The sequence below is a fragment of the Oryctolagus cuniculus genome, chromosome 8 (genome assembly GCF_051225735.1).
Source record: "Oryctolagus cuniculus isolate XC-2025 breed Fujian yellow rabbit chromosome 8, ASM5122573v1, whole genome shotgun sequence".
NCBI classification, from domain to species: domain Eukaryota; kingdom Metazoa; phylum Chordata; class Mammalia; order Lagomorpha; family Leporidae; genus Oryctolagus; species Oryctolagus cuniculus.
In genome coordinates, this window is record NC_142874.1 from 39,326,945 (window position 1) to 39,336,662 (window position 9,718).

A 9,718-nucleotide genomic window follows, 5' to 3' on the forward strand; every position below is an offset into this window, starting at 1 on the left:
TGAGCAGGTTTGTAAGATACAGTGTTATACCACTCTTTGAGTTTTTTTTCATAGTTATTTCATATAAATTCTATTAAATGTACCCATTTTATAAAAACTTATTCCTGTGGAAAAAAATAAACCTATAGACAGCTGAAGATAATTTTATATATGTAAACTTACATATATAATTCTTTTTTAAGGTCAAGCAAATAAAATAGCCAAAGAAGCTGCTAACAGATGGACTGGTATGTATCTTAATGACAATATTAAACTATAGTTAAATATCTTGTGGAGTTAATGTAGTGTGAAGTTCAGTTGCCTTTGTGCTAGCTTTGTTCAAGAAATGAGATTTCTAGAAATAGATACGTTCCTCAAGTTTTTAGCTATTAAATCATTCCATTTAAGATTTTATTTTAGGCCGGCGCCGCGGCTCACTAGGCTAATCCTCCACCTAGCGGCGCCGGCACACCGGGTTCTAGTCCCGGTCGGGGCGCTGGATTCTGTCCCGGTTGCCCCTCTTCCAGGCCAGCCCTCTGCTGTGGCCAGGGAGTGCAGTGGAGGATGGCCCAGGTGCTTGGGCCCTGCACCCCATGGGAGACCAGGAAAAGCACCTGGCTCCTGGCTCCTGCCATCGGATCAGCGCGGTGCGCCGGCCGCAGCGCGCCAGCCGCGGCGGCCATTGGAGGGTGAACCAACGGCAAAGGAAGACCTTTCTCTCTGTCTCTCTCTCTCACTGTCCACTCTGCCTGTCCAAAAAAAAAAAAAAAAAAAAGATTTTATTTTAATCTTACTGTGAGTAATTTTGTATCAGTTGCTTTTTAACCTTTGTGTTCAGAAGATACTCAGACACCTTTAAGAGTTTCATGGCATGTGTAAGATTTGTCTTTCTGTCGGTAGTGCAGTCTTGAGGGCTGCCTGTATGCCCAGCTATGTGATGGGTCTGTGCTGCATTTCCACAGTTCTCTTGTGAGGTAGCTAGGATTATCCTACCCAATTTTTAAGATGAAACTAAGACCCTTGGGAGTCCAGGGCCACACGTTTGCTTGGCGGTGGTGCAGGCGTTAAACTCAGATTTCTGATTCCAGAGTCCAAGCTCTTTCCTACTACAGGATAAGTCTGTTTTCATTTAACTATCTGAATAGCCCATCTGCCAGGGGAGACACCCACTGATCTACAACAGATATAGTCTAAAAAATGGAAATTCATAAGGCATTACCCATGTCTGAAGGTTTAGGATAAAAATAGTTATTGCTGCGAGTTATAAATGACTAATATTATTAACATTTCTCAGAGAATGTTACTAGTATTTCAGTGTTTAATTATAAGAAAATGGTAATTGCAGTTTTTCAGCCTGGTGAGTCTATAATGCCTTCACTGGTATTCCTGATCCTCATTTTGTTTCTGTGGGGGAGTATGGATAAGATGAAGTAGACACAGAGGTGCACAAAGCTCGGGTGATTTGTTTAGATAGAGGTTAGGAATCATTACTGGGAGAACAGATCTGAGCCAAGTGTCCTTGGTGCCCTGTCCAGGCCTCTGTTTCACAGAAGACTTAAATCATTCCGGGGGGCCAGCGCTGTGGTGCAGAGGGTTAAAGCCCCAGCTTTCAGCGCTGATGTGAGTTCTAACCACTCCACTTCCAATCCAGCTTTCTTCTAATTACATGGGAAAGCAGTGGAAGATGGCCCAAGTGCTTAGGCCCCCACACCCGTGTGGGAGACCCAGAAGAAGCTCCTGGCTTTGGCCAGCTCTGGCCCTTGTGGCCATTTGAGGAGTGAACCAGCAGATGGAAAACCTCTCTCTCTGTAACTCTTTCAAATGTATAAAATAAATCTTAAAAAAAAAAAAAAATCATTTTGGGGTCAGTGCTATGTCGTAGCAGGTAAAGCTGCTGCCTGAGATGCTGGCACACCATATGGGCACTGGTTCAAGTCCTGGCTGTTCTGCCTTTTTTTTTTTTGGACAGGCAGAGTGGACAGTGAGAGAGAGAGAGAAAGGTCTTCCTTTGCCGTTGGTTCACCCTCCAATGGCTGCCGCGGCCGGCGCACTGTGCTGATCCGATGGCAGGAGCCAAGTGCTTCTCCTGGTCTCCCATGGGGTGCAGGGCCCAAGCCCTTGGGCCATCCTCCACTGCACTCCCTGGCCACAGCAGAGAGCTGGCCTGGAAGAGGGGCAACCGGGACAGAATCCGGCGCCCCGACCGGGACTAGAACCCGGTGTGCCGGCACCGCTAGGTGGAGGATTAGCCTAGTGAGCCGCGGCGCCGGCCGGCTGTTCTGCTTCTAAACCAGCTCCCTGCTAATGTGCTTGGGAAGGCATCAGCAGATGGTCCAAGTGCTTGGGCTCCTGCATGTACATGGGAGATCCTGAAGAAGCTCCTGGCTTCGTACTGGTCCAGCTGTAACCATTGCGGTCGTTTGGGGAGTGAACAAATGGGTGGAAGAATCTCTCTCACTCTCTCACTCTGTCTTTAAAATAAATAAATATCCATGTCTCCCACATGGATAGCAGAGGGCCCAAGCAATTGGGCCGTCTTCCACTGCTTTTCCCAGGCCATTAGCAGGGAGCTGGGTTGGAAATGGAGCAGCCAGGACGCAAATCAGTGCCCATAAGGGATGCTGGCATCACAGGAAGCAGCTGTACCTAGTATACCACAACACTATTCCCTGCAGAATTATTTTTTTAAGTAATAATGCGTTAGTAATAAGAACAGAGGAGGGTAAAAACAGCAGACTAGCATTTAAAAAGGATAAAGAAATGTGTCTTACAAAGTATAAATAAGTAAGTACAATATTATATGAGAAATGGAATTTTTAAAATTTATTTATTTGAGAGGCAGAGAGAGAGAGAAGTCTTCCATCCGTTGGTTCACTCCCCAAATGGCTAAAATGGCCGGAGTTGAGCCAATCAGAAGCCAGGAGCCAGGAGCTTCCTCTGGGTCTCCCACTTGGGTGCAGGGACCCAACCTGTGCTGCCTTCCCAGGCCACAGCAGAGAGCTGGATCAAAAGAGGAGCAGCCGGGACTTGAACTGGCGCCTGTAGAGGATGCTGACACTACAAGCGGCACCTTTATCTGCTACGCCACAGCGCCGGCCCAAAGAAATGGAAATTTTTGAGTGTGACAAAAGAAACTTAAAAATAAGAGAGTCATAAGGTGATTTCCTCCAATAGTTCTGGACAGAACAGCTCATCCTACAGTAGAAACAGGGAACACGTGTTTGCAGTGGAAGGAACTTGACTTTGAAAGGACTCTAGGCTGTGCTCTTATTTGCTGTTTGACCTTTTGAACTTCTCCGAAGCGGCTTCCTCATCTCCTCAGTGTGGATAAGAACTACTTGTATTCAGGAGGATGGAGTAGGAAGGGCTTGCAGGCTCCCCAGCACAGTATCAGAGCAGGGAAATACACCCCTTTTCCCTTCTGTGCTCAGAAACCGCTTGTGAGGACTTTTTGTCTTCCAATTCAACATAGGCTTCTAAAGTTGTTAGAAAAAACAGTTGGAACACCACCACCCCCACCCCCAGCGGTATTAGCTGCAAGAGCACCTGGAGCTTTTAAAGAACGTGGGAGGAAAGCATTTTGAGAACAACAGAAGCAGCTGTAAGAACCCTGTTTCCATTTGAGGTCGCAGCTTACACCAACATAAACGCCTGCTGTGGAAAGCTTGGAGAGAAAGCGAATCACACTGCAAAAACCTCCCTGCCTTCAAAACAAACAAAGCACCAGTCCCAGTAGTACTCACAACTACCGGTTATCATATAGCTGTTAGTTAAGGTTTGGTTTCCTTTTACTGAGAAAAGTCATTAAAGTGTCTAGAATTGAGACCATTTACTGTGGAAGTAATGAGAGGTTACTTTGGGGCCTTTACAAGAGTACTTCACAAAGCTCATGGCGAGGTGGGCATTTGGCCTAGTGGTTAAGGTGCTGCTTAAGTCACCTGAGTCCCATAGCAGAGTGCCTGCCTGCTTTGATACCTGGCTCCAGTTCCTGACACCAGTTCCCTGATAATGCAGACCCCTGGAGGCAGCAGGGGATGGTTCAAGTGGTTAGGTTCCTGCCACCCAGGTGGGAGGTCCGCATTGAGCTCTGGTTTCCAGCTCCAGCGCCAGCCTGCCTCTGGCTGTCCTGGGCATTTGGAGCATGAACCAGTAAATGGGAGCTCTGAGTGTCTCTGTGTCTCAGATAATTTAAAAGGATGAGGAAATATAAACGTCTTCTAATTCTATTTTCCCATGAACTTTTTGAAGTTCCTTCAATATAGAAATATTACATCTAAATGTTTTGTGACATTAAATATACTTAAATATGATTTTTTAAAAATTATAGCATGTAAAACCTCACTTAATAGCCAGGATAGTGTATTTTTTTTCTAAAGTCAGAACTACTTTTTATTTATATAAAAGAACAGATTTTATGTATTTCAGATATGCAATTTTAAACCCGTAGTGATACTTCCCACCCTCCCTCCCTGATGGGGTTTTTCCTGATGCCCTACAGAAGCGTCTAGAGGGATAAATGTGAGTTCCTGACGCAGACTCATTGTAAATGCTAATGCCTAGCCTTTTCCAATAGGTATCTCAGCTATGCCACCACATAAATGAACAGGAGTTCTACTAGTGTTAGGGTTATTTCTTTAAAAACAACAAAATAATACATTCTTTATCCATTTATAGAAATTTCTTTTTTTTAAGATTTATTTAGATACCCAGTGGCCAAGGAAGTGTTTTATCAGAGTCTTTGTTTTAATAGGCCTCGTTATGAAGAAGTTTTGATTTGTTCTTTTTTGATTTCAGTACTTGACCATTTATAATGGCATCTTGTCCTGTGTGCACCTGGAAGTCCTTCCCACAGAGGCTGCTCAGTAGCCCTCTTCTGGTGCCCATTTTCTTCTCCTCTGGCCCAGGGCTGTCTCTGCAAGCGCCAGTGTTGTGTGGTTCTCTCGGTTCCTGGAACTCTGTTTCTCTGTGGGGCTGTCCTGGAAGCTGTACACACGATACCTGCTGTTTTCTCCCTAGCACACACATCACTTAGGAAGTGTTGCAGAATACATTATTTTTTCCCTCCTTGGGTGTATTTGAAGATACACCCTCATACCTGTAATACACTGAATACCTGTTTGGTGCAGCAGAGGGACTTCTGTAAACATCTGGCAGCAAGTGGCAATACCATACTAATTGTGTAGACACCAGTAAAGCCAAACAGGTCAGCCTGGACTATGTTGTGCTGTTATTTTGCTATTATCTCTTGGATTATTACGAAAGGTAAAGACTCATTTGGAACTGCTATGAAATGTAATGATGCATTCCAGTATACATTCTGTAACACTTTAATTGAAAGAAATGGAGAAATTTTGTTAGCACTCTTCTGTTTGATGTGGTAGTATTTACCTTAGAAACAAACTGCATCCTGGCCAGCACCATGGCTCACTAGGCTAATCCTCCGCTTGCGGCGCCGGCACCCCAGGTTCTAGTCCCAGTTGGGGTGCCGAATTCTGTCCCGGTTGCTCTTCTTCCAGTCCAGCTCTCTGCTATGGTCCGGGAAGGCAGTGGAGGATGGCCCAAGAGCTTGGGTCCCTGCACCCGCATGGGAGACCGGGAGGAAGCACCCGGCTCCTGGCTTTGGATCGGCGCAGCGCTGGCCATAGTGGCCGTTAGGGGAGTGAACCAACGGAAGGAAGACCTTTCTCTGTCTCTCTCTCTCTCACTGTCTATAACTCTACCTGTCAAATAAAAAAAAAAAAAGAAAGAAACTGCATCCCAGGAATTTGTCATGATTTGATAGTTGGAATTAAATCTCCATAAAAACAGTACTTTAAAAAGTGATCAAATTCCATGTATGGATTTTCTAGGGATGCCCACAGACAGGGGGCATCCCTGAGTGTTGGCAGGTTTGGTGTTCTGAGGCTCTCTCTCCCCTTGGCTTGCAGGGCTCTGCCTTCCCCCTAAGTCCTCTTAGGTTTTTCTTCATGGTTTTTCCTTTGTGCGAGCCCGGATGTCTCAGTGTGTCCAGATTTCCATTTACTATAATGACACCAGTAAGATTGGGTTAGGTGCAGCTTGTTGAAAGATCTATGTCCCATACAGTCACATTCTGAGGTAGGGGGGCCAAGACTTCAGCATGTGGGGGAGGGGGTTGGCATGATTCATCCCAGAGCACTCCCAAGAGCCTGTGCCAGCTTCACCTCCTTATCACTAGTCTTCCCCTACACACCGGGAAACCTTACACTGTGAGTCTTCTACTTTCTACTTGTTACTGCTTTTCTTAAAAAAGAAAGAGAGAAAGATCTTCCATTTGCTGGTTCACTCCCCAGGTGGCTGAAACAGCCAAGACTGAGCCAGGGCAGAGCCAGGAGCGTCATCTGGGTCTCCCATCTGTGTGGTAGGTGGCCAGGCACTTGGGCCATCGTCTGCTGCTTACCTAGGCCAGTAAGGAGCTAGACCAGAAGTGGAGCAGCTGAGACACAAACCGGTGCCCATATGGGATACTGGCAGCTTTACCTGCTACACCACAATGCCAACCCCTTATAATACATTTTCGTTGTAAAGCCTAGATATGTACATCCAAGAAATCTATGAACTAAAAGAAAAAATACTGTCACCCCTATTCCCCAAGTGCAGCCACTGTTGGCATGTGGGTACTGCCTGTGCATAGACCCTTCCCAAGGAGAAACTGTAGTAGATTGCTTTTATTTTTGTCTACTACTGTACTGGGATGAGGATCTTTGACCAAAATGGTATACACTTTGCTTTATTTATTTGGGAGAAATTCCTTTAAATAGATGTGACACTTCTTACGGTGGTAAAACAAATTTTAAATTCCTTGAGGGGATGCTGAGGGCACATCTGTTGGTCTCAGTCTAAAGGAAGGAGAAGCCCCTTCCCTCCTCCTCACCCCTCTCCTGCACACTGGTGGGATTGTCTGGAAGCCATTACTCTGTGGGGGAGGAGGGGACTGGAGAGAATGTCCAATCCCTGAGGTAGCAGAGCCCTGGCCCTGCTCTGGAGATTGGCAAGGACTCCATTAACCTGTCCCTACCTTTCTAGTGTTCTTATGTACTCTTTAACAGCAGGTAACAGAATCTGAACATTAGAGATCTGTTTACTTGTTCAAAGTACAGAGAACTCCTTACTATAACACATCTAAGAGTAACAGAAGAGTTAGAACAGTGAAGATGCATATATTGAAATGTTTTATGATTGTGTTTTCAGTTCTCAAAATGTTTCTCAATTTTCTTTGCAGATAACATATTTGCAATAAAATCTTGGGCCAAAAGAAAATTTGGATTGGAAGAAAATAAAATTGATAAAAATTTTGGAATCCCGGAAGACTTTGACTACATAGACTGAAATCCTTGCTGCTGGGGAAGCCCTGTGAACTGTGAATATGTAAATCTTTGATGTTCCCAACCGCGTGTACGGACTTGCCACTTACCTGTCACTGCTTACCATTGTTTAGATTTTAAATAAAGTATAAAATGCAGATGTTCTTCCGCCTTTTTGGCAGATGAAAAGCAGTATGATATCCATATTCTCACAGCGCACAGAGAGGCATGTGGAGCAAGCCGTCGGCTTCGCAGATGATTTTTTGAAGATCAAAGTCATGCCATCTGAGCATTTTTTAGTTTCATTACAGTTTTAAGTACTCCGAGTACATTTGAAGGTCCTATCGTGGATAAACACACATAAATTTTTGGAAATAACCCTTAAAACCCTAATGACTGTTTTACTAGTTCCCAGTATCTGGTGGGAAATATGTGTAGTGTGATACTCAGTCTACCACATCATTGCAAAATTCCCACAGAAGAAATCACTCAAGTTTAGAAGGTTTTGGATGCCTTTCTACTGGAAGGGAAAAGCAAATGTCCGTATGTCCTGGTTTTTATACTTTTCGTAAGATGATGGGGGTTTGTGCGTGTCTATGTGTAGCACACATCACCAGCTATATAGACTTCTGGGATTTTTTTTCAACTGCCTAAAAAAAAAATGGGTAAAAAAATAGCATAGATCCCCTGTACGTATACATCTTTTCCATTAGAGTATTTGCAGTCACTCAAACAAAGGAAAAAACATCAATGTGTGTAGTGTATTTAATTCTTTTTCACTGTCCAATTCTGATAGTCTTTTAAGGACCTAGAGAAATACTGCATATGTCTGAAATGACCCAAATGGCTGGTGAATCTGGCCTTTGTGTGGCTGGCAGTTGCTCTGGGCCCACAGAATCACTTCCTGGAGGTGGCAGGAGCAAACTGGCCCGTCTTTGTTTGTTCTTGAGGCCCATTAATGTCGCCCCAGGGCACCAGCTCTTCTCACAGGGGAGAACGGATCTGAGGAAAGAAACAAAGGGCAAAAAGTAAAAATAACTCACCATAGGACACAAAAGCCTTTCCCTAACGTTCCAGAATTTCTCAGACCCAGTGTGCTGTTAGTTAGGACCACTGTTTGCTTATTGGAAAGAAGGTATGTATGAGATGTCCCTGTGTTCACAAAAGGAGTAATTTTTAATGATCCCAAAAAGATGCTTTCTTTCTAGGCAGCTTTAAAAATTAATTTATGGGGGTGTTGTGGCATAATGTGTAAAGCTGCTGCCTGCAATACCACCATCCATTGTGGGCACCAGTTCTTGTCCCAGCTGTTCTACTTCCAGTTCAGCTCCCTGTAAATGGCCTGGGAAAGCAGAAGATGGTCCAAGTCCCTTGCCCCTAATCCTTCCCTACATGGGAGACCCAGAAGAAGCTCCTCACTACTGGCTACTGGGTTCGGCCTAGCCTAGCCCCAGCCATGGTAGCCATCTACCAAACCAGCGGATGGAAGATCCTCTCTCTAACTCTGCCTTTCAAATAAATAAATAAATGTGGTTTTTTTTAATTAATTTATGTACTTGAGAAGCAAAGAGAATGCTCATATGCACTGGTTCACTCCCCCAAATGCTCCCAGTGGCCAGGACCGGGCCAAGCTGAAGCCAGGAGCCAGGAATTCAATCCCCAAATTGAGCGTCCCATAGAGGTGGCAGGGAGCCCAATTATTTGAACCACGTCGCCTGCTGCTGCCCGGGGTGCGCATCTGCAGTAGCTGGACTCAGGGGAGCAGGGATTCAGATCCAGGCCCTGTGATGCAGGCGATACAAGGCTGCGAGCATCCCGAAGGGCAGTTCATCCACTAAGCCAAATGTCCGCACCATAGACAGTGAATTTTTTATTCTAGTTTGGGTCTCGCACCAGAATTAGGATGGGGTCATGTGCAACCAGTAGTATGCTGGTTTGTGTTTAACAACTGGTGCCAACGTTGTGACCTAGTGGGTTAAGCCATCTCTTACAGTGCCGCCATCCCGTATCAGAGCACCAGTTCAGGTCCTGCCTACTCCCTCTGCTAATGCCCATGGGAAAGCACCAGTAGATGACCCGAGTGCTTGCACCCCTGCCTCCCCTGGGGGAGACGAGTGGAGTGCTAGGCTCTGGCATTAGTGCTGTTGGTGAGTGAACCAGCTGGTAGATGGAAGATCTCGGTCTCTCTGACCACTCCACCTTTCAAATCAATACATCTTTAAAAAAAAAAAAAAAGTTTAATAGGGGTCAGTGTTGTGACAAACAGATAAAGCCACCACTTGAAATGCTGTTAATCCCGTATGGGCACCAGTTCAGTTCCTGGCTGCTCTACTTCCAGTCCAGCTCCCCACTAGTGCATATGGAAAAGCACATGGCCCAAGTGCTTAGTCCCCTGTCATCCATGTGGGAGACCCCGA

At 45.3% G+C, this 9,718-nt stretch overlaps 1 protein-coding gene across 11 annotated transcripts in view; it reads left to right on the forward strand.

Moving 5' to 3' along the window:
* Positions 1–7,459, forward strand: part of MND1 (meiotic nuclear divisions 1) — a 91,336-nt gene extending 83,877 nt beyond the window's left edge. For 8 of the 11 annotated variants that reach the window (XR_011378211.2, XR_016211844.1, XM_008267299.5 and 5 more), the window contains 2 exons: positions 183–227; positions 7,220–7,459. Coding sequence is in view for 7 of the 11 variants with exons in the window: in XM_008267299.5 (XP_008265521.3) it covers positions 183–227; positions 7,220–7,326 (152 nt within the window). In the remaining 4 variants the exon portion in view is untranslated. The remainder of the gene's footprint in view (positions 1–182; positions 228–7,219) is intronic. The other 3 variants (XR_016211845.1, XR_016211843.1, XM_089302296.1) reach the window with 2 other exon arrangements.
* Positions 7,460–9,718: the final 2,259 nt, after the last annotated feature.